The sequence below is a fragment of the Mixophyes fleayi genome, chromosome 8 (genome assembly GCF_038048845.1).
Source record: "Mixophyes fleayi isolate aMixFle1 chromosome 8, aMixFle1.hap1, whole genome shotgun sequence".
NCBI classification, from domain to species: domain Eukaryota; kingdom Metazoa; phylum Chordata; class Amphibia; order Anura; family Limnodynastidae; genus Mixophyes; species Mixophyes fleayi.
In genome coordinates this window covers 5,042,266-5,068,279 of record NC_134409.1, presented here as the reverse complement: position 1 = coordinate 5,068,279, position 26,014 = coordinate 5,042,266, and the positions used below count along the sequence as shown (strand labels likewise).

The 26,014-nt window shown below is 39.1% G+C and overlaps 1 protein-coding gene across 4 annotated transcripts in view; it reads left to right on the top strand.

Annotated features, from left to right (window-relative positions):
- Positions 1–4,028, top strand: part of LOC142098860 (uncharacterized) — a 42,085-nt gene extending 38,057 nt beyond the window's left edge. For all 4 annotated transcript variants that reach the window (XM_075181708.1, XM_075181707.1, XM_075181706.1 and 1 more), the window contains 2 exons: positions 617–665; positions 2,879–4,028. In XM_075181708.1, the coding sequence (XP_075037809.1) occupies positions 617–652 (36 nt within the window). In that variant the 3' untranslated portion in view covers positions 653–665; positions 2,879–4,028. The remainder of the gene's footprint in view (positions 1–616; positions 666–2,878) is intronic.
- Positions 4,029–26,014: the final 21,986 nt, after the last annotated feature.

Genomic DNA, 26,014 nt, shown 5'->3' with positions numbered 1-26,014 from the left:
TTACTAAAAGTTTTGTATGGTGGTTGTTTGAAACTGCCGCACATCACCATAAATTTCCTACAGTTTAGTGCTCCAAACCGCAGCATTTACTTGATGACTAAATTAATTTATAATTGACTTATGGGGGCATTTTTCCCTCCATTATATTAAGGGGGCAATATTTTTGTATTTTATTATGGGGGCAATATGAAAATATAATTATATTAAGGGGCAATAATATCGGATTGCTAATGGGAGAAATAATTATGTATGATCGGGACAACTCTTATTATTTCATGATGGGTCACCACTTACATGGCACACGTGTGGCATTATAAGTGTCAGCATTTACAGGTGCACAAGTGCATGCTGGCATTTGTAGTGCCATATAATAAGTGTTACCCCATCATAAATAATGTATGCCCCTGTTAGCCATCAAATATTATTTCCCCTTAATATAATTATATATTCATATTGCCCCATAATATAATAATACAATAAAATTGCCCCCTTAATGTAATGAAAAACAAAAATTGCTCCCATAAGTTCATTAAATTTGTTCGCATAATTATGAAAAGTGTAAAAAATGCAATGTGGGTCTTATAACAGATGGATTACAAGTGTCATTTTTTTGTAGGTCACACAGACCGGACTGTTTTCTTTTGGTTCATAAATTGGCTATTTGCGTGAGTATAAAAATCTGCAGGGTCAGCATATGTTGTAACGTTATACAGAATAAATATAACATTTCCTGAAGTGAGTTCACATTGCAGAACTACACACAGTGAGTCTGATTCACGTTTGGATAGATGTCTGTTTGCGTTGTGTATCAGAAACGGGCTTTACGCCAATGAACACAATTCCATGCAATTCATGTGCATATGCAAATGACTGTCTGCAACTTGAGAGGCGGAACGGTGGAGGGAAGGGGGAGACCATAGTAGGCCATGTGCAGTTGGGGCGTTCCGACGCAGATGCAGCCGACTAGGCCCTGTGCTTGGGGTAAGTGCACTTGTTTTCAGCCATATTTATTGCACCCACTACAGGGCAGTGTAAGCGCCGACCGAGATGACTGACACGGCATTGTCTTTGAATTAAAAAGTACACGTATGTATGCCACTAGGTACCGCAGAACATCTGTGTGCAACTAAGAACACATTACATGTACATTATGTATAGGAAGCATCTTTACTTGTGTAATTATCTAAAAAATATTTTTTAAAAATGTGAAAATAAATATTTATATAAATAATTATACTGTTAATTAGTTATGTGATGTGACCTTATATTGTACTTACGCACGTAACAAGTAACGTTTAGCCAGAGCGTTCTTACCCTCAGATTCAAATAGAAATGTATCATGAGATTCACTTGGATATGAACATGGTTGGAACTGCGCTTTTTTCAAAACCCATCTTACGTGCAATTTGCGTTCAGGACATAAAACAGCTCCATGAAGTGCATATATGCCAATATTTCCATATAATATCCAGGGACACTGCTTGTTTATATATAATATTCCAAATATTTACTGCTGAATATGGCCATTAAACAGTTTACTGTACACAGCTATAATCCCTGCACTACAGCTTAACCTACAGGAAGTCTCGTGATTGCTGGGGACACAGAGTCCGGACTGTATTTTGTTAGGCGCTATTATGTGGTCAAATGAGACCCAGAAATCAGGGTGGAGGTACAGCTGTGTCTGAAATATTTACATAAATTGGTGACTGAAAACATATTGGGTCTGATTCATCAAGGAACACAAACTGAACATATTTTCTTGCTGTTTAAACGCACATAACTCTGGCACATGCGCCACCGTATTTAACAAGGAGCGGATGTGAAGATACGTCTGGTGATGAATACGGGTCTAGGTCCGCTCTGCTCTAACATACACTGCAGGATACGTCCAATACATATGTGTAATATAAAGTCACAAAAGTACGCACAGAAAAAAAAACGATTCAGTTATTCACCTGTTAATAATGACAAAAAACATTAAAAAATAAAAGAAAGGTTTTTATTCCATAAAATACATTTATGAGGATGTTATTAATGACTACTGTACATATTATGCATTTTGACAGTTGCTTCTGATTGCAAACACATGTTCTAAAGTTTATTTGCTAACATGCATACGCAACAGTCATCACTAGTAATTGGCACTTACACCTGCATGTGATACGACTGAAAATTATGTAGCTTAGAGACTCCCAAAGCTTGAATTGGACGCTGCTGTGTGCACTCAAGAGTGACACCACTTTACTGTATATTGACTACGTGCATGCACACCAGTCACACCCCCCCCCTTCCACCCCCTGTTCTGCCCCTGAAATCGTAGGCAGGGGCAAACGCAGGATTTGTAGAGGGGGGTTTCCATACTACGCCACCAATGGGTGATCACAAGTATGCATGGGGGTGTGGCTATAATATTAGACAGTGCTTGGCTGCTCTCCAACTCTTCCTATTCCCATAATATACATGGGCAATGCTGCGTGCACTACTGTTAGGTGCACACAGCTCTCCCTTTTCAAGGAGAGCTGTGTGAAGCGGGGGCAGGGTCCAGCCGCCTCAATTATACAGTGCCCCAGATTTGGAGGGGGTTTCCAGGCACTAGGAAACCCCCCTCGGTTTGCCTATGGTAAGGGTCCTTTGCGCTCGAAGATGAATTAGACGTTGCTGCGTTCTCTGACTTACTGTTAGTTTCAGAGCATGCACAGTGCAATTATATGCAAATTATGGAATGTATCGGCATTGACGTGCCTTAATCTATCAGGCCCATCATTCTAAAAAAATAGATGAGCTGCGGAGATTAGAGAAAGATAAGACGCCGTCTTCATGAAATTATATTGTTTTTTCAGAATACTAATTTCATTTCTTTAGGATTCCTTTACAGCCCAAACGAATGATCTCCAGGAAATTCAGAACAATTACAGGTCATTGAAAACAAGAATTCCTGAGCATAATTTCAGCGCAGGGCAACTCATAAAACGAAATCAGCTGTGCTGGGTGCAGATAGTCACCGGATAAGCTCTAAATGTGGGTCTCACCCAAAAGAAAAAAGATTAGTAAAAAACACTGTATGCCAATCAGTCCCTTTGGTGCACCAAGCACAAGAGGTGGGGAGGGCTGTAGAAACAATGGACGTCCAGGACAAATCAGCATCTACAGGGAACCAGTAACTGCTATATGACCGGAAGGAACAATTACTTTATCTATGCAATGATCACATTATTCAGTATTGTAATAATCCACAAATCATTCTTCACTCATAAATCCAACTATTATTGGATGTTACAGAATCAGAATCGCTGTCTAGTTAATTTATAGAAGCAAAATATTTATATTTCAATGAACAATATTATATATCAACTATTTTATTACTATTAGTTTAAATAGTGTCAGTATTTTATTGTGCAATACACTGTAGATACAATGAATATTATCTGTTGATGAGATAAATATAATAAATAGAAACATCTATTAAGTAGCATCAGAATTTTATTTTGCACGAAACAATGATTATTTAGGCTGATAAAGATGAATATAATTACAAGAAACTTTTACTGTATGAAAAGGAATCTGATCAGATACAGCCATAACTTTACAATATATTGTTATTCACTGTTATATTTCTTGCGTGTCACTTCAATTATAAATAAAATATATGACATACACGTAGGGAATAAACTATTGGTGTCTAATCTGTTTGAAAATTTGTAGCTTGGATTGAGTTCACAGGTGGATACAATGTATAATATTTAGGGCAAACACTCCACATGGAAGAATCTATTTATTCTGTAATAAACATAGGATATTAGAATATTAAATGTTCAACATTATGATTATATTCATTGTAAATATGGGAGCAGAGACTTTGAACAGGAGCATTAGGGAAAAAACTACTGAATGTAAATTAATTGAAGACTAAATCAATACATGGAAATTGGTGTATTTTAAACGTGCATCTACTAAAGTCTGTTATTAGATAGGTAATGAATTGGCAAGATTACAGAGTAATGAACTATTAAATCAGCAAAAAGAAATTGGTATACTTGAATTATTTATTAAAGACCTGCTCTTTGATAGAAACATATAAGTGTGAATTGAAAAAAGATTGGACTATATATATTGTGACAAAGGGAGAGGTTTGCTTCTAAGAGAGGAGATAGGTATAGTTAGGTATTTAACTGGCAATCTGCAGAGCAAGGCTGCAAACAGAGCTACCTATTTGCAGTGCACTTATATTAAATAGATACAGGTGGAGGACATATGTGTGACAAAATAATAGTAAAGAGTCTGATTTAACTTACATGTTTTGAAATGGTTTGAAAGTGTCTTTTCCCACAGACTGACAGGGTGTGTCTGCACTGAGGGTAATCAAGCACCTGATGAGAGCTCCTTTTAATGGCAAGGTGGGAGTGTCACCTGTCTATCAAGTTAGGGCTGTGGGAGGAGAGTAAACTATTTAAACCTGTCTTTTTTATTTCTACAGCAGGACCGATGACAGACAGTGGCCGGTGTCTAGGGAACTGGTCTCTGTTACTTTAGCATTAGGGTCACAAGAAAACATTTGCAGCTTTGTGTTATGAATATCTTTGCCGTCCTGACAATAAAAGCAAAGAAGGTATTTGTGGGTGCATTACAAGAAGTGTGCCAGTGTCACAATACATATATAGAGAGAGAGAGAAAGGGAGAAAGAGAGAGAGAGCTATTATATCAAATAGTGGCTATTTGCTAGTCTAGGTGTCCAGAGGTAGTCCAGATCTAGGCACTATATCTGTCATGATCTAGCATATCTGTGTAGGGATAATATACTAGTATCACCAGAGAGATATACCCAGCCTAACTCACTCTGTGGGCCAGTGACTATATCTAATCAAAGTTGTTGCTACCCTATTGTCATGGTCCGGGTCAATATTTTATATTAACAGAGTATCTGAGCTCTTTGATGTGGTTTCCCGAGTCAACTCCTGGTAAGAATCGCCAAAAACGTCCATCCCTAGGAGCGAGAGACAGATTCGTGTGAAGACGCTGTATCAATACCCATTCAGCACCATAGCCCCAGGACGGACAGTTATTGGGGGTTACATATATAATTAAAAACAGTAAGAGAATGTCGGTGCTATATTTATTTCATGTGTCAAAAGTTTACATTCTGAGTTTTTTTAATACATTATATAATTCACACATATTAAGGACCTTTCACTATTAAATGCCTCCTGTCTGTACAAAAGATCCCCCACTGAAACCAGTAGCAGAAAAGTAATTACCCCATATCCCAGCTGGGGTATACAGCTAAAAAAACCCTCCTGCATCAGTCTAATCCCTTAAAGCTTGTTGCAATATCCCATTCCACAAAACATAACCATATTTTCCACTTGTTTGCATTATAAGTATATATATATATATATATATATATATATATATATATATATATATATATATGTTTATATATAGTGAAAAGCCTGCAAACAGGTTTTTCTGAAGCACTTTGACGTTTATTTTACTTGTCGGGATGAATAAATAGTTTTGGCAGTGTCTTCAGCAAACAAATGAAACTTTCAAAGCAATAAATATAATCCAAAAGTCCTCGACTCTGGCTATAACAGTTAGGTCCCTAACTAGTCACTGGCCACTTGTTGGCACCAGTAATTGATTAGACGAGGTGCTCCACCTGGTCTCCTGCTCTCTGTGTGTGTGTGTGTGTGTGTGTGTGTGTGTATGTGTGTGTGTCTGTGTTGTGTGCAGATTTAACCCTCTCTGCACCTTTAGGCTGTGGTTTCCCAGGTAAACAACCACTCTTTCCTCTATTAGATGGCGGCAAAGTGTCCCAATTAAGTTGCCTGCTGGCGTCTTAAGGGTCAGTGTATAAATAAATCATAAAAATGATGCATTTCTTTGACTGCTACTTGCAACAAATACAACTTTGTCATCCAGACATTATTTTGGAGACATAGGGAGACATATTACCTTTTCCTTCTAAATAATAACATTATTAGAGTACACAATATCATCATCCCTACTACAATAATCATTATGCAATAACATAATGTAGACCCCCCCCCCTTCCCATAGACAAACAAGGGGGGTTCCTAGTGCCTGGAAACCCCCTCCAAGCCTGGAGAACTGTATAATTGAGGTGGCTGGACCCTGACCCCGCTTTACTTGGCTCTGCTTGAAAAGGGAGAGCTGCGTGCACCTAACAGTAGTGCATGCAGCATTGTTTTGTATATCATAGGGATAGGAGGAGTTGGAGAGCAGCTAAGCACTGTCTAATATTATAGCCACGCCCCCATGCATGCTGGTCACTCCCACAGGTGGCGTGGTGTGGAAATCCCCTAGTACAAATCCTGCATTTGCCCCTGCTTCCCTCTCTCTGATGTAAATTATTTCAGAGTTTGAAAGCAGATCAAGATTGGGTAGTTGACAATACGATTTCAGTTACTGCAGGTTGTGTGGGACAAAGTAGCATCAGAGACAAACGATAACAAACATGCAATAAAACAACATAGCAGTCTATATTCCTAGAGATAAATGGATATTGTAGTGATTGGTGTAGGGTTTTACCAGGACCTCTGCATGTTAGCTTCTATGCTATTGGGTATGTCTCTCTCCAGTTCTCTTGTTGTATTGTCGCTCCATTTTATGTCTATGTTCCCCTCTCTAACAAGTGCTTCTGTAAGGTGTCTCATTTTGGGGACATAGAAGTCTGTCAGTCAGTTGTACAAACTGCAAGATTATGGTGTATTCAGCCATGATCTAGTGTTCATTGAGCCATGTGCATTACCTTGACTGTCCCTAACTACCTTCCCAGGTCTCTGACCCTCGATCTGTACTCCTTCTATGGCTATGGACATTCCAAGCTACATCTGTAACCCTGATCACTGATCCATACACCCTCCCTTGCCATTGGTAACATTTTACTTCTTCTCCTGTTTTCCAGCCCCATTGTTTAGTTTGCGTTTGCCTTGTACAAGTTATTGTTGCCACCTTCCCTTTTATCTATGTCCTGGTCCTGCCACCTCCAATTTTAAGTGGAATTGAAGCACCCTAAGGGCAATCCTGAAGGGTAAATCAGCTGCTTTAGGCCCAACGGTACGTTGAGACTGGGAACTCGGTTCAGTAGTAGAGGTTTAGGTTTCCTTGTGTCATTCCTGCTTCAGTCTTGTCCAATATCCGTTGATTTATCTATGTTCAGTCTATATTAACATTGATTTAGTATTGACCTGTAAAGCCTAGCAGAAGCAGGGACAGATTAGTCACAGAGAACGTGACGACTTGTCACACAATCTACCCATTTTGGTTTTGACCCTTAGTTGCATGGCTTCCGCTCCTGATCCTGTCTGACATATCTCTTGTTGTGGCTTTTTTTTCTGACAATATGTTTTGCTATGTCGATGACTCATAATCCCTCTTTAATCTACCAACCTACCCATCCTGTTCTTTTATTTTAGTTCCTGCACTGGTTTCTGTTCTCACACAGTTATTGATTAGCAATCTCCTCCTGTTTGTTACTAATATAAAAAAATATGTTTCATTAATGCAAGTGGATCATAGTTTGTAATAACCTTGTTTTCAAACTATTTAATATAAAGGATAAACGTTCTGTGAGCAGAACAGTTAAGATGGTTTATATTTTATACATTCCACTACTTCAATTAAGAAGAATTTGCAGTAGTAGAATGTAGAACAGCAATAGGATAATAACAATGGAAGGACACAGGTGCAGAAAATAACAAAAGAGAAATAAAAACAAAGAAAAAAACATCAAAACATGGAAAACAAAAGATAACAGTGCTATATATAGCGAACTGGATAATATTTTACTACTATTACCCAGTTCAGACAGAACATAGACTATCCAAATGGTAATCTTCATCAAATGTATCACTGAAATGATAGATCTTATGTATATCTCATGTCTATCTATTCATCTATCTATTAAATAAGTTTGCACAACTAGGGGCAAATCTGCTTCCCATGGCTGCACCACAGTTTCATGAAGTATAGTACCTTGTAAAAGACATCTAATTTTCTGACCAGCAGTGCCCTTTCAATAGGGAATATCACTATAGCTGTCCGACTAATGACAACATCTCTCCTCAGTCTCTGCAGTGCATACAGGTCATATGGAGTCATGTTGCGTCTGATTATAGCTCTTTGAAATAACAATTTTCCATACAATTTTCCATTAATATCACGGGCTGTGTAAATAGAAGCCCACATTAGACAAACCAGAATGCAGGATTTTTGCAATGTCCATAATTTAATTGTAGCACACTACTACATTGCCTAGGACATTTACTTGTTCTGACCTCTAAAAAGAAAAGTTGCCAAACCGTACCTATGTACCATTCACTAATATCCTTATTTCCTAATGTGCTTTTGCTGCTTATTAACTTATACAGAAAATTTAATGTAAAAAAGAACTTGCTTAGGATTTCACCTTTCATGAAATGCAGAGATTCGATAGCAACCAATTACTCCAGCTGGCCACCAACATTTCAGCAGCAATTTCTGAAATTGAAAGCTCAAATAACTTTTAAGAAAACATCCCGGTATATGAACCTTCTCTATCCCTTGAATCAACTTTACTTATCAAATCCCACAAAGCAATCTCTTTTGTACATGGGCATAAAAGGAGGGGCACAAGTGCCCTAGCCTACATTTTATTGTGATGTCCTGTTCATAATCCACCTAGCTTCTCCCATCAGAGCAAAATTTTGGACACTGCAATTGTGTCATGTAAACTCCATCCTCATCACATGAAATGAAGTACATTTTCACAAAACATTATTTGCACAGCGGATCCGCAGTTCTGCACTTCCATAAATGACTCTTACTTCCTTATAATTACTGCATGGGACAGGATATATTAAACGTTTTCACGCAGATCCACATTAATTGTGCATAAGTAGCGTTGGAGCCCATGTTTCAGTTTATAACGTTAAATGTGTTATCATATATATGGGGCAGCACGTTGGCTAAGTGGTTAGCACTTCTGCCTCACAGCATTGGGGTCATGAGTTCCATTTCCGACCATGGCCTTATATGTCTTGGAGTTTGTATGTTGTCCCCATGCTTGCATGGGTTTTCTCCGGGTGCTCTGGTTTCCCCCACATTCCAAAAACATACTAGTAGGTTAATTGGCTGCTATCAAATTGACCCTATTTTGTGTGTGTGTGTGTGTGTGTGTGTGTGTGTGTGTGTGTGTGTGTATGTGTGTGTGTGTGTGTGTGTATGTGTGTGTATGTGTATGTTAGGGAATTTAGACTGTAAGCTCCAATGGGGCAGGGACTGATGTGAGTGAGTTCTCTGTACAGCACTGCGGCATTAGTAGCGATATATAAATAGCTGATGATGATATATATATTTATACTAAAATTGATACTGCGCAATAGTTTTATTGAACATAGAGCAATGGGAGTCCAAGCCCAATTAATTTTTTCTGGAGTTGCAACCAGCCACAGGATAGGACAATGTGAATGTGAAATCACTACTGTATCTCAAGTGCAGGATGTTTTTATATATGAGTCCCATTACCATATTCTCCAGCAGTCCCAATTTTCATAAGACAGTCCCAATTATCATGGTCAAACTTGACATCTGTGTATATGGGTGTGGTTAGCACAGATCAGGTGTGGCATTGATAGATTAGATGTGTGGTCAATGTTGTCCCAATTGGTAATTTATTACTATTAAGAGTCAAAAAATTACAAAATGGCAGCTGTACCACCCTGTACCTCTGGACCTGGCAGTGAGAGTTGGGTTGGGGCACAAGGTTGTTGTCTCATTTCCACCTCTACCTTATTTTCTCTCTTTCTCTCCCTCTTACAGTAACTTCACATTTCCCCTCACTGACCCTGGGCTGAGTCGCTGTTTGTGCGCTCTGGGTGTCTGTATAGCGCACTGACTGAACAGCCAATCACAGTGAGTCTTGTAATAGCCTTTACTTACAAACACCAAACATGTATATAAGAGACACAGATCACATCACTCTGCAGTCATAAAATCACTAGATACAATACACAGATAAACAGTGCAGGAATGAGTGCATTATACAGATTTATTCATACTTGTCATTAAAAGATTAACACATGTAGATTGCAACAGTGACAACGTGTGATAAAATTTTGCGTAACTAATTAAGATTGCATCGTACACAAATTATTCTTGTTCTGTCTTGATTGATGACCTGCCAACATTCCATCGTGCCGGGAAAATACAATAAAAGCCAAAAGGTCAACACGCATTGAAATGTTTCCTGTATTTCTTTTTTTAATTATCATTGTTTGATAAAAAAAAAATGCAAATTTCTAGAATAAAATTAACACATTTCCAATAAAATGACATAAACACCAATCAGCTCCTAGTTTAAGGGGCACATTTGTCAAACAGGAGTTTTCGCTGCTGGTGCGTTTTTTTCACCTCGGACATATGTTTGTAAGATATTACAACCAGAGGTAACATAGTGATTGCTGATGATAAACCCGCCAGCTATACCTGATCTGGTAATGGCTTGTCCGGATGGGGTTCGCCAAAAGAATAGACTGGAAAAAAAAAAGTGATGCAGATTGAAAAAACATTTATTACATTTAGATATAATACGAAAGATTATATACCGCATCGAGTATGGACCAACACCCCCATCATTTTTAATATCAAAATTCAAAAGCTGAAGATACTATGATAAATATTAGGGGGGGTGCACCCTCACATGAATATAATTCGCTGAGAGGAAAAAAAAAGGGGGGGAAATATGCTAGATTGGGGCACTCCAAGACCAATCATTCAATGGAATGAAACTGAAAATGCTTTATTGGAATATATTAAAAATATACAAGGATTTCAAAAAGAAAGGCAAGCGAAATATTAAAAGCGAAAATGAATTATGACTCCCAAAAATCGATGCATGCTGTTAACAAAGTAGCAAAAGGCTGCTAGACCCCTCACTACTTCCATGTGTTCAATTTGTTGTGGGCAGCACAGTGGCCTAGTGGTTAGCACGTCTGCCTCACAGCACTGGGGTCATGAGTTCGATTCCCGACCATGGCCTTATCTGTGTGGAGTTTGTATGTTCTCCCTGTGTTTGCGTGGGTTTCCTCCGGGTGCTCCGGTTTCCTCCCACACTCCAAAAACATACTGGTAGGGTAATTGGCTGCAATCAAAAATTGACCCTAGTCTCTCCCTCTCTGTCTGTCTGTCTCTGTGTGTGAGTGTGTGTCTATAGTAGGGAATTTAGACTGTAAGCTCCAATGGGGCAGGGACTGATGTGAATGAGTTCTCTGTTCAGCGCTGCGGAATTAGTGGCGCTATATAAATAAATGATGATGATGATGATGATGAATTTGTTGATCCTGAATGTTGCTCACTTTAAGTGTCAATGATCATATCATCTATATTGTGATTTAGGGCCAGATTCATTAAGGATCTTAACTTAAGAAACTTCTTATTTCAGTCTCCTGGACAAAACAATGTTACAATGCAAGGGGTGCAAATTAGTATTCTGTTTTGCACATAAGTTAAATACTGACTGTTTTTTCATGTAGCACACAAATACTTGATAGCTTATTTCTACACTGAAATTTAAAGTTGATATTTGTGTGCTACATTAAAAAACTGACAGTATTTAACTTATGTGCAAAACAGAATACTAATTTGCACCCCTTGCATTGTAACATGGTTTTGTCCAGGAGACTGAAATAAGAAGTTTCTTAAGTTAAGATCCTTAATGAATCAGGCCCCAGAATACTCATTTTCACCCCTTGCATTGTAACATGGTTTTGTCCAGGAGACTTAAATAAGACGTTTCTCAAGTTAAGATCCTTAATGAATCAGGCCCTTAGTGCTGAAGCATTCAATAAAATATTATAACCCGTATGTGTTCTGAGTTAGTGAAAATACAAAACTTGTGTTGTATCTCAGAGGGTTAATTCCACATGTATAATAAGCCACTATTATTCTTCCAATGATTATATATCCTCAACATAGTATATTAACATTATATATCCTCAACATTAGTAAATGTTTACAAAGCTTCTGGTGTTACGGTGCAGTAAAACTAGTTTTTCTTGGTGTGGTAGATTAAGCAAGATTAACAGCTGTCAATTTAATTTCTGTTATTAGTAAACAATCACGTAGACAAATGCTAGTTGTTACTATGATGGGGGGGAGCGGCAGGTCTGCTTTTAAATGTGGAAATGGTTTTCTACTGTACGGCTAAAACATTCTCCCTGTAGGTCATAAAGAGAAGTCGCAACCCAACCAGTAATGTCAGTTATTTCTGATTGTTTATACATTAGGCTTCATCTAATTAATTTAGCACGGACATAAAAGAACAGTCACGGTTTACATGGAAAAGAGATATTTCCCTTCTAACTTTTTCTGAACTGAATTGCCCCATAATGAAACAACGTTGAGGACATTTAAGGGCAGTGATGCAAAGGAAAAAAAGTGAGTTGCCCATCAGGGCCCTCTTAAGAACATCTTGGGCCCCTGGGCACAGCAGTGCACCGGGGCCCCTATATATACAAAAAAAATTAAAATGATTATATATATGGGCCCTGCAGCCCAGGGGGGCCCGTCGGAGGCAGCAAAAAAAAAAGAAGACCTGGAAAAAAAAAAGACAATACTTACCTTGCGGTCAACTGGTGATCCGGCTCCCTCCATGGTCTCCTCCTCCGTGCGGCGCCCGCAGTGCATGTCGGGCGGGCATGATGACGTCACACCCAACATGCACTGCGGGCGCCGCACGGAGGAGGAGACCATGGAGGGAGCCGGATCGCCAGCTGACCGCAAGGTAAGTATTGTCTTCTTTTTTTCCAGGTCTTCTTTTTTTTTGCTGCCTCCGACGGGCCCCCCTGGGCTCAAGGGCCCCCGGGCACCTGCCCATTGTGCCCAATGGGAAAGACGGCCCTGTTGCCCATAGCACCAACACATTTACCTTAACTTTGTAGTCTGAACAGGAAAAACGACAGAATCAGATTGGTTGCAAGGGGTGACATCACAAATTTCCTTTGAGTACAGCCAATCAATCATTCTATAAATTGGATACAATGGGCAGCGATTAAGATGATGTCAATGGGCAAGTACAATGTCAACAGACAACTAGAAGGAAACTAACTGGAAGGGCAATTTGTTGTCCAGTCATCATTTCACCTGCCCCTAAATGATCAGATTGGTCCCATTTGGAATTCCACTTTTGTTGCTAAGTTGGTTACCTATCCAGGTCATTATGCATTTGGGCCAAAGAAACAACTGATGTGTTTGTTCATGATGTGTTTCCAATATGGTGGCTAAGTGGTTAGCACTTCTGCCTTACAGCACTGGGGTCATGAGTTCAATTCCCAACCATGGCCTTATCTGTGAGGAGTTTGTATGTTCTCGCCATGTTTGCATGGGTTTCCTCCGGATGCTCCGGTTTCCTCCCACACTCCAAAAACATACTGGTAGGTTAATTGGCTGCTATCAAAATTGACCCTAGTCTGTCTCTCTCTCTCTTTCACTCTCTGTGTCTGTGTGTGTGTATGTTAGGGAATTTAGACTGTAAGCCCCAATGGGGCAGGGACTGATGTGAATGAGTTCTCTGTACAGCACTGAGGAATAAGTGGAACTGTGGAACTATATAAATAAATGGTAATAACAATAATATGTGTTTTGTAAATGCCTGTGTAAGTAATTTTATTCAACAAAGCTTATTACATTTGTTTGGTACATATATATCATATATTGAGTGTTGTCTGCTAACTAGAACGATATCCAGACCAATTGTTTTACTCTGTACAGGTAATATAGATCGCAGTGTATGTTATCAGTAACATTTATATTCAGAGCTGCCACCAGAAATTATGGGGCCCAGTACAAATGCAACAGGCAGGGCCCCCCTCCTTCCCTCTCTCACCCCACCTTTATTTTTAAATTATTCTCTACCCAAAATTTGCCTCCCACCCCCATTCTCTACAGTCTCCCCCCCATCCTGGTTCCATCTACCCCCTGCAGTAGTTTACTTACCTCTCTGCGTCTTCTTGCGATCTCCTTTCGGCTCCTCTGTATTGACAGAGCTGTGACATTTGTAATTACTCTCTGTCCGGCAGCTGGGCTCCTAGGAGGCTGGGACTGGAGCAAATAGCGTCAACTGTGGGGCCCCGACATCTTGGGAGCAGAGACAGACATGGTGCTTACAAGGGGGCCCGCTGCCACATCCTTAATTACACGCAGAGGTCTCGCCCCACACCAACTCTCACATCTCAAGTGCAGCCTAAGAATGGTACCCACTACCACGCTTAATTCACTGCAGGGGCCACCTCTCCTAATAAATTTGTTTGGGCCCAGGGCTGGTGGGGCCCCTCTCTGCTGTTGTGCCCCATACAGCTGCACTCCCTGCACCCCCCTGATGGTGGTCCTTTTTACATTCACACCTCAATTTGTTTCAATTTCATTTAATTGGATAAATACAATAAATCCAGAAGTTCGTTATCGTAATCCTCTATCTTGGAATATGAAAGTATATAAATGGCTTATGCAATTTATTAAAACATTTCATATACTTATCTCAATGCTTTAATAAACAATTACTTTTATTATATGTTAAAGGTTAGGGGGCAAACTTCAGTGTAAGTCTCTATTATTGAAACCTTCAAAAGAAAAATAATCTCTATACATCTCACAATCCCAGAGATCATCGATTTATGCTTTGTGAAGTGTAGAACCAGGGTACCTGCTGAACAGCAATTTGCAAAATCGTTAAGGAAATATCCAAAAATAATCTCAGTGGTTGAAGACAGTATGAAAACCAATGAGATGAGTGAGATTCCACATTCCTAGTAATGGACAATGCATTTCAATTGACACAGAAAAGTCCACATACATTTGCATTGCAGACTCAAGTTAATGGGAAACTGATCTATTACATAAGAAGATTATATATATATATTACTTTTTTAATGAGAAAAAAGATGGAATACTAGCTAAATATTATTGTCGAACTTCATGTCCCATGGATATGTTGGAAATTGCTAGGACTTGTGTTAACCAGAGCACCATGACACAGTTCCACAATATTATTTCATTGCTTTGCTGATAATGTAATTGATATCAGCCAGGATGGAGATCAGTGTCTGTTCAACCAATAACAAGCAGCCAGTGTGTAATCATCGCTAGTGATTGGCTGAGCTTTTCCCATTTATTTCAATGAACAATGCATTTCAATGTGCTTTCCTCACCCACTGAAAATGCATGCTAAAGTTTGAGAACTTTAGAGCTCCATAAAACAATTTCGAACTTCTTAAACTTTTCAATTCCCTCCCTTGTCTGAAATCCCTTAGAATGAGGACAGATTCCTCTCCTTCAGTCTTGAGAAGTTCAAACACTCAGGGTGCAAATGATTGAAGCTGAGATTTGTTGCACATAGATAATGCAAATGCATTAGATTTAATGAAACTTTTTTTAATGCAAAGTTTACAGTAGAAGAAAGTCACGTAATGACCTGTATTCTGCATCTACTCAACCAGACTTTCATGGCTCACATTCCTCTGTATCTTCGTGTGATACTCACCCTATGAAAATAAATTAGGCAATTAAAACACGTGAAGGATTATGCTGCTATGTGTAATGTGTTATCATGGTAGGAGAATGTGCCAGGGGCCTCTGTCACAGGTCACCAGCTGGTCCAACCTACTTTATAAAAGTCCTTCTCAGTTGCAATGTCTGTCACTCATCTGTACCTACTGAGAGGACAATACTGAGGAAGAGGATACAGGTAAGTAACTGTATGATAAAATGGATACTGACACAGGTGGGAACATGAAAATACAAACATAAGATCTGATTCATTAAAGAAAGGAAAGGGAAAAAAGGGAGTAACTTTGAGCCTTTAATAAACCATGTTGCATTGGAGGGGGAGGTAAATGTAAATTGTGGGGACAGAGTTATAGTTGGAGTAGGACATGTCCTAAATCATCTTTACATTTCAGTGTTAAAATTAATCTATCAAATATCTGTGTCCTACATGAAAAAACAGCAAAATAATAAACACCGCACATAATAACACATAATTTGCACCCCTTGCATTGTAACATGGTTTGTCCAGGACAAAATGTACTCCTTTTTTTGCCATACTTTCCATAATGACTCAGGTCCGAAGTATGTGTGTCTCTACTGTATATAAATATAATGCATATAAATATATATTTTTATATATATATATATATATATATATATATATATATATATATATATATATAAAATATATATATATATATATATATATATATATATATATATATATATAGAATACAAACAGAGGAATAGGGTGCACAATAGTGTAGTATTTTAGGATTCAAATTTCCAAATTATTAGGTGATATTTATATATGCATACCAGACTGTCAGAGTGTGTGAGCACGTTCAAAAACCTCATCACCAAATATTCAGGATCAAGATCTGGTTGAGTGGGTTATACCTATAAAGAGATACCAAACCAGTGATAGTGTCTTAGATAAGACAAGCAGTGCACATTATTCCCACTTCAGTGTATGACTGCGTACCAGATATATAATCTTTAAAGCTTATCTGTGTGGAATCCAATAGGCTGCAGCAGGTCCACTTTCTTTCAGATCCACCTGATAGCCTTGTACCTCATAGTTATAATTAATAAAAATCCATATGGTATAGTATTGTAAGTACAACAAGTCTTAATTCATACACACAGAGGTAATGCACTCACATTTCAGTGATTAAATAACAGCTTATCTGTAATGTAAATTGCGCAGTGAACCAGGTCCAAGTAGGAATAGATTTCGCCAATATTCTCAGTGGTATCACAGCAACACCAGTCCCAAATGTCTATATATATATATATATATATTAACATATAGATAAGAGCTGCCCAAGTGGTGCACTATATCTGCACACAACTGAGATACCACAGCTAACAGGTTATTAGTGACTCGGTACCAATAAAGAGTAACAACTAAACTTATCTGCAACAGCTGTTTTTAACTTAATTCTATTTAAATGCATTTATTATTGTATATCATTGGAATTAATAATTCTATTAATTTATTCTCTGTAACTTGTCCTCTGCTTTGCCTGAATTTGGTTCCATGGGGTTTATACTTGCTAAGTGGTTTACAACCGTGGCCTCCGCACAGCTCGGGGGGGTGCAGTGATTACCGACACGTTTCCGAATTGCCCATTTTTTGGTTCTCAGCCACTTCCTCCGTCAGCCCTGGTGCATCACTTGTGTATAATTATACTGAAGCTTTCGGTCACTTCTTTCCTTCATGTTTATTTTCAGATTTAGCACCTGACAAAACAAGAGTTGCATAAAGCGACGGCTACCGCCCCGAACATTTAAGGGGGTGATCTTATGTTTGATGTGTGATATTCGTATGTCAAAAATATGAAGCTGCATTTGATAAATTGTCAGGGTGCAATGTGTCCCCCGCCTGTAGGTGTCACTATTGGTACCTCTACAATAGGGGTACAACAGACCTGGGCCCCAAACCCTTCTGAAGCCCCCCCACTCTGCTCTCAATAGTGCATACCGGGGAGCCTCTTCTGAGCATGTACACATGCCCAGGGTCGCCAAGAGGAATTTCGGGCCCCAATACAGCAACTTTTGGGGACCCCTTCCATAGCCACAAAGGGGGCGTAACCAGACCAGTTATTGGCACCTCCCACTACACAGGTAGCTCAGGTCCCCCAGGCAGCCCTGGGACCCAGTACTTTGTACCTGCCCCCCTACACTCTCCTCTTGGCACCCCTGCATGTGTTAGACTGTACCATTACCATAAGAGGCCTCCTCCCTGCTTTATTGAAGCAGAGTGGGGGCATTAGTGGGGATCAGGGTTGTGAGGGGGGAGCAGAGGATCCCGAAAATGTCGGCGACACCCTTCCCCTCTGTGCCCCGTACCCCCTGTACCCACGACTGTTACACCCCTACTCTGCACCGCAAAAAAGGTTTCTCAGTTCTGGACTAAGTACATATAAAGTAGCAGCTCAATAACTGTAATATATAATATAATTGTACTCAATAACCTTCATTTATAATGTCCAGTTCACCTGGAATTTCACTAATCCAAACGGAAAGAGTGCCATGTATTATAGGTAAATGAATCGAAAATTATAAATATATATAATCTGCTGACTATGACAGAAAAACACACAAAAGGTTTCTAGCTAAACATTAAAAAAGAATTTATTTAAAACCATTCACAGTACTTATGGTAAAACCTCGATGTAATATTGTATTAACAAGAAGGCTGCACCTGCATTAATTCGGGGAAGATATAGTAGATTAATCCTCCACTTTAGTACCAAAATCACACTTAGGGATCAAAAGTGATTTAGTATCATATCATAGGCAAACCGAGAGGGGGTTTCCTAGCATCTGGAAACCCCCCTCCAAGCCTGAGGCACTGTATAATTGAGGTGGCTGGACCCTGCCCCCGCTTCACACAGCTCTGCTTGAAAAGGGAGAGCTGCATGCACCTAACAGTAGTACACGCAGCATTGCCCATGTATATTATATGGATATGAAGAGTTGGAGAGCAGCCAATCACTGTCTAATATTATAGCCACGCCCCCATGCATGATGGTCACGCCCACTGGTGGCGTGGTGTGGAAACCCCCCTCTACAAATCCTGCGTTTTGCCCCTGCATATCATAGGATTACTCCTATGTGAGTATCTCAGACTAATAAAATAATTAACTGTAACTCACAGCAGGGTATATAGAGTATCCATATTGTCCTGAATCAATAGAGAACAGCACAGGTGATCTGTTCATTGAAATCTTAAATCTCCGCCGCAGCAATGGGGGCCGGTGGCTCCGTAGGGACAGCTCAGACCCCCAGGTTAGATAATAACGCGCACGGTATTTTCTCACCTTCAGCTCTTAGTTCCTTAGAGGGGAATTTCACCCTGAGATTTGTAATGGAATAAACAAAAAGGGAAAAGAAATCCCTGATAATGCCTGAGGGGTTGCTCATCTTTAGGGTGTGTATATAATAATATATCATTCCGAGGTGCCAGAAGTGAGTCACACTCCTGCAATAACAAAATAAACTGAGAGATTAAAAGACAATAACTTGTCGTCTTAGCAGAATTCCTGCCCAGGATGTTGCAACTGGCTTCTGGCTTCTTCTCTTATTGTATAAGAATTATTTCTTCCTGTCTGACCCAGGCTGGGTGTCATGAAAGTATAATCATTAAGTGTTAGTGATGTGTTCCACTGTCACCGGATTTTATTACTATATAAACAGAGACTGATAGGTCAACGCATATTCTCTGCATATGTTTTCAAACTCGCTCTGAATATCTGAAGTCTCCAGCTTAGAAGTAGATGGGTTACAATGTATTTTAATGCAGGTTTATTTTTCCCACCTGTTGAAAATGAAAAGGATAATTTGTATCATCTTATATATAAACGGGGGAAAATAAATTAATAAAAATGTATGGCGTAATCTTGTCAATTTATATCCTACTAATGCACCCCCCAAACCAGACTACCCCTTCTTGTCTCTCCTTGTCTTAACATGTTTTGCTGATTCAGTGTAAAATATATTTTCTGAAGCCACTCTTTGTAAAATTGTAAATTTCATTAAATAAGGGTTATATAAAGGCTTATTCGAATGTATGCTAGGAAGTGCTGATTGTTCATAATAATTGTATAAATCTGGCCATAGTATCAGGCAGCTAAATACAGTATTACATTGTATATACTGCGGGGGGTACACATATATACAGTGTTAAGTTCAGGTATTAGAGTCTAGTTGCCAGAGACAAATGGATTTATCTTGGGTGAAACAGAGTTGATGAGGAATTGAAACAGGTTTTCTAGCTAGTTCCTTAGTTAAAGCTTCTTGTTATTTAATAAGTGTATTTAACCACTGAGCTACACCTTCAAAAGCGCAATAAGTGTAGATATATTACATAGCCAAGAGCCTGCTATTAACATGATTTAATTCCAAATAGGATTATAAAACAAAAATGTCCATAAAATAGTACTCATAAGTAGGAAATTATATTTATAGGTTAGAGTAAAAGGTTTGATCAGACATAATGAAGATACTATTATGACACAAGTACTCTTGTACTTGTCTTTGTAAAGACTTAAATGCATCTCTTCAGTATCTGAACTTTATTACTAAGTTACAATTTAACAGGTAGAGTGTTGTTTGCATTTCATAAATTACTGGCAGATACAATAAGTGTATCTATTTATAAATACTTATTATCTTCGTCACCATTTATATTTACAGCGCATTCCCTAACACTCAGACACACACAGGCTAGGGTTAATTTGCCAGCAGCCAATTAACCTACTAGTATGTGTTTTGGAATGTGAGAAGAAACCAGAGTTTCCAGAGGAAACCCATAGGGCCTGATTCATTAAGGAAAGGAAAACAAAAAAATGAGTAACTTTGCACCTTGGCAAAACCATGTTGCATTGGAAGAGGAGCTACATTTAAAATGTGAGGACAGATTTATAGTTGGGGTAGGGCATGTCCTAGATCAACTTTAAATTTCAGTGTACAAATAAAACTATAAAGTATTTGTGCTACATGAAAAAACAGCCAGTATTTATCTTATGTGCAAAATAATAAGTTAATATGTACCCCTTGCATTGTAACATGGTTTTGCCCAGGAGAAAACTTACTCATTTTATTGCTTTCCTTTCCTTAATGAATCAGGCCTGTAGTCTTTAAGAAAACTACTAGTGCACCCGACTTCCATTCCTAAGCATGATCGATATTTTCTTGGATAATAAAAACAATTGATGAACAAAAAAAAAAGAAGACTACTAGTTCAGCTATTATTGAATATTATTGATTCCTATGTTGAAAATCTTCTTATATCACTATGTGGGGGTCAGTAGAAATGGAAGACGTTGTTCTTTAAGACAGTTACTGTTGATATGAAATCATTTCATTGAAAATCTGTCAAATTAATGAAATCAATATTGTATCGTGGAGCAGGAAGCAATAATTTATCATAATACAGTGATTTTTGGGTAACTTTGTGGTGCTGATTCTGAATATGACATTGGTTTTGCTAGATTGGCTCTAATATTTGAGCAAATTAGTAACTGTGAGGTAATCAGGAGAATAGGTACCATCTCCTTGGGTATTATTATTTAATAAATGTTTAAAGGATAATACACTATTAGTGGTAATTGTCTTCCACATGTATATAGCAAGCGGATCTAAGTGAATAATCTGACGTATGGCTTCAGTAAGACGGAGCATTATTGATATACAACGCTGGTTTACAATCGTCATCTTGTAAGTGCACTTACAAAATGTTGTGGAGTGACTCACGCGGTGTTGATAATTGAAATTGACCACTCACTAAAGCTGGGTACACACTACAGAAATTTCGACCAACTTTTTATGCCGAGCGATTTTACATGCGACCGATGTTCCGATCGCTCGGTCCATGGACTGCATACACACTAGCCTTGTTTAGGACGATAAAGGGAAGAGCGGACGTCCCTTTAGCAACTTTTTACAGCCATGTTGTCGTGAGCAATGACTGTAATTTCGTACTCACTGTTGTGGGTCGGTCAGAAGTTTATACACACTACACAGTGGAAACGAGATTGGAACGAAAATATTAAACGGTACGACCAACCAAATGAGGCGATAATCGTCCATTTGGGCAAACTTTCGACCATCGTGTCACTGCACACACTGACCCGGCTTTTGAACGAGCGGTCGTATGTCGGCTGTTTGAGCCGATTATTGGACGAAAACAGTGTAGTGTGTACCCAGCTTAATTGGGAAGTACTGGTTTGGAATACACTCATTAATATTGTTATGCTCCATCATATTGCACTATGATATTTTTTTTCCTGTTTTATCCTATATATACATCACTTTAGAGGAAAATCTGAGGAAATCTGACATCAAGGACGGTATTTGAATTTTAGGTGATTTACAATTTAGACTTTATAGACATTTCTATGGCTATTTTTTTGTTTTTGAATCAAATAATGACACATATGATTTTTATTTTTTAGGATTCACATCACTTGAGATATATTTTTTATTGTTATTGTTTAATAGAATACAGTGTATTGAGATTAGCAGCAGCGCCATCATGGTTTTCAATATCTGTGAACAGGGCAGGGCAGCACAGTGGCTCAGTGGTTAGCACTTCTGCCTCACAGCACTGGGGTCATGAGTTCAATTCCCGACCATGGCCTTATCTGTGAGGAGTTTGTATGTTCTCCCCGTGTTTACGTGGGTTTCCTCCGGGTGCTCCGGTTTCTTCCCACACTCCAAAAACAAACTAGTAGGTTAATTGGCTGCTATCAAAATTGACCCTAGTCTATCTCTCTCTGTCTGTGTGTGTATGTTAGGGAATTTAGACTGTCAGCTCCAATGGAGCAGGGACTGATGTGAGTTCTCTGTACAGCGCTGCAGAATCAGTGGCGCTATATAAATAACTGGCGGTCATGATGATGATGATGATATTTTGCATTTGATTTATAAATGGATCAATAGCCAGAAATCAGAGGGCTGCTTTTGATCGTCTGCACTGAGACACTCAGGTTTCCTTGGACCACTGTCTTTGCAGTTACCAGAACCTTTCCATGCTCTGTAGTCATACTATCTTGTAGTTGGTTTATTTCTCTCCCCATGTGCTCTGTACGCTGCTGGTATCTTAAATATTCCACTTGAAAAGTTTCAAATCTTGTTTCAGCAATTTGAGCATTTCTATGACATCCTCCTGAGTCTTTCCTTCCTCATTGAAAGGGACATTGAACTCACCATTATATGGGGGCAGAGCTGCCACCAGAAATTGTGGGGCCCAGTACAAATGTAACAGGCAGGGCCCCCCTCCTTCCTTCTCTCACCCCATCTTCATTTGTAAATTATTCTCTACCCAACGTTTGCCCCCACCCCATTCTCTACAGTCTCCCGCAGTTCCCTCTAACCCCTGCAGTAGTTTACTTACCTCTCTGGTTCTACTTGCGTTCTCCTTTCGGCTACTCTGTATTGACAGTGCTGTGACGTTATTAATTTATCTCTGTCTGGGAGCCGAGCACCTGGGGGGCTGGGATTGGAGCAAAGAGCGGCAGCTGTGGGGCCCTGACATCTTGGGATCGGAGGCAGACATGGTGCCTACAAGGACTCCCCTGCCGCATCCTTAGTTACACACAGAGGACTCTCCCCACACCAATTCTCACATCTCAAGCGCAGCTGTTGCCTAGAAATGGCGCCCGCTACCTCCCTTAATTCAGTGCAGAGGCCACCGCCCATAATAAATTTGTTTGGGTCCAGGGCTGGTGGGGCCCCAATCTGCTGTTGGGCCCCATACAACTGTACTCCCTGTACCCCCCTAATGACGGTCCTGGACAGAGGGCTTCATGAACTCGTTGCTGTGGCCTCCAGGACTCCTCAATAGCTAACCGCTGAAATGCCTTGACCAAATCCTCCACGCTAGGGCACTGTAACAGTCTTTTTCCCAAATCCAAGATAAATTGTTACCTGTCCCTTTAAATTCTTCTGTCCTCCTTGAGGCTCTGATAGACTTGTCTACAATCTTTTTGGTTTTAAGTCCGTAATCTTCTGCTTTTTTTTTCCCAATGTAGCTCGAAAAGCAGCCAGTTTTATCTTCAGAGAAAAAAAGTGCCTTCTTTATAGAAATCCATTTCATTTGACGTAGGATGTGTGGTACTACAATAACCAGCGTATGTCCTAATAAACTTTTCTGTTAAACTCTCCTTGCTGTTTGTATTTTGCACAGGTCCAAGTCACCCCCAACTTGTATTGTGCAGGCACATCCACTTTCTAGACTACAGCAGAATATACCTGGGTTTTCTTTGCAGTCTTACTGAACTCAGCTGATTTACAGAAATTAACAAACTCACTCCATGAAAACAGAGCAGAAAACTTTTCACTGCTGCTGAAATGGTTTTGCAGACACTTCTGTTATTCCAATCACAAAAATATCCACTTTACACCGACAAAGTTTAACTTCTCTTAAATCTTTATAGCAGGGTTCGTCACTCACATCCACGCGGTTCTCTGCTTTCCACTGTTGTTGTACGCAAACACTCCAATTTGTAGCTGATTTTATCCACATGATAAGACATGGGCAGATCTTTGCAAGCTTGTTCTCCGCCATATGTGAGGTAATCAGGGGAACAGGTACCATCTCCTGGGGCAGACGGCAGCGAACAGCAGCAATAAAGTCATACAAGGCCATTATTTTCGATAGAACTGATCTCAGCCAGTTCTATTAAGCACATTCAAATAAACAAAACATAAATAAAAAGCCGTGCCTGTGCAGCACTAACTAAATTCTCCAACACCCTCTCTCAAGTGTGGAACCTTGTGTCCCAGACAAATACCAAACATAATAATATCTGCTCACCACTTGCAGGTTCTCACAAGAGGCATCCAACCTCCTCCCCAGATCTGAGAGACTGATTGAGGCAGAGCTGCAGCTTTTAACAGACACCACTCAGGTGCAGCTCCTAATTAGTCCTCTGTGAGCCTGCAGATCAGAAGACCCCAACTGGGCCTTATGTATGGAGCCTGCTGCTCTCTCCATAAAAAACACCAGGGACCCTTAACAGCTTTTCCTGAAGCCGAACACACTCTTTTGGACAATGCTTCCTATACAGAGCAATTTCCCTGGGTTTAACAGCATATAAGGGAGACAGCCTGGGACATGGATACCTGCCATTCAGCATCAACCCAGTGATTCTGTCACAGTACCCCATTGATGGTTTTCCTTTGTTTTTGCAGAGAGTATTCACCACAAAAGCAGCAGAATGCATTAGGATTGTTTCAGCAGCTTCTCCATGGAGATCTCCTATTTCTTTGAAAAAAAAATACCAATAAAAATAAAGTTTATTTAATATGATATTGTCTTGTGGGCGTTGTAGATAAAACACTTTTTATCGTTAATTAACTTTATTCTTATTTTAAATACTCTGTATATACAAAATGTCACTACTACAACTTATTTATACTAATTACATGTATACAAATATATTAAAAAGACAAGAAACAAGAAAAACACAATAGACAGCACGAACCGCTCAACTACCACCTGACTGCTGGTTGGGTGACCGATCACTTATATACGGAATATTCTACAATGATAGCGGAGTGAACGCCTAGAATATCCGCGTGTCTCGCCCTCTAGAATGTTCTGGTAGATTCGCGTATGCAGGTGTTATGGCTAAGTTCCATAATAATACACAAATAACAATCACAATCACAAAAACTAGAGCCAGTTCGATAAAACTAATTTCATTTTTGCATTCAGCACCAATAAAATGCCTTAACTTCGTTCAAATATCCTTAGCAAATAAATTCTGTTGTTGTTGTTGGGCTGTGTAATAATAGAAGATTTTTGTTTTCTTTTATCAATTCTGATACATTTTTTTTACACTGCGATATCGGTGGGATCAGCAATATATTGATAAATCCTAGATAATAAAAACTATACTTTAAACCCAATAAAACATACACTAAACATTATATTTAGTGTTTAGTGGTGTCCTTTCTGAAAGCATTACATGTTGGAAAATGTGAGCTGAATTACTTTACTTTCTGTCTTGTCCATTATATAGTCAGACAAATCCTTGATGAGTTCTAAGATCCATATATTTTAAAGTAGGTTGTACATTTTTCCTTTTTTATTCTATTTAAAAAAATGTATTGAACAATTTGCTTTCAGCAACTTCAAGTGGGGTAAATGTTATTTAATAAAGATAATTTTGTTGACTGGACTAATGTCAGTTTCATTTCCTTCTCTGCAGAGTCTGACCTCGAGATGGAAAGGAATATGTCTATATGGACGTGCTTTGTGCTCCTGACCGGTAAGAGAAAAGTTGTATGCAAAGCACCCTCCAATGAATATGTAAAAACATTTTATTGTTTTATTAGTGGACTAGAATACATTATAATAGTAAAGATTTTATGGGTGTGGAGGGAATTTAAATCCAAGAAAAATGTAAGTTTTCTGATGTAAGCCACAACTAAAGAATGAGTACGTCAGAAGAAC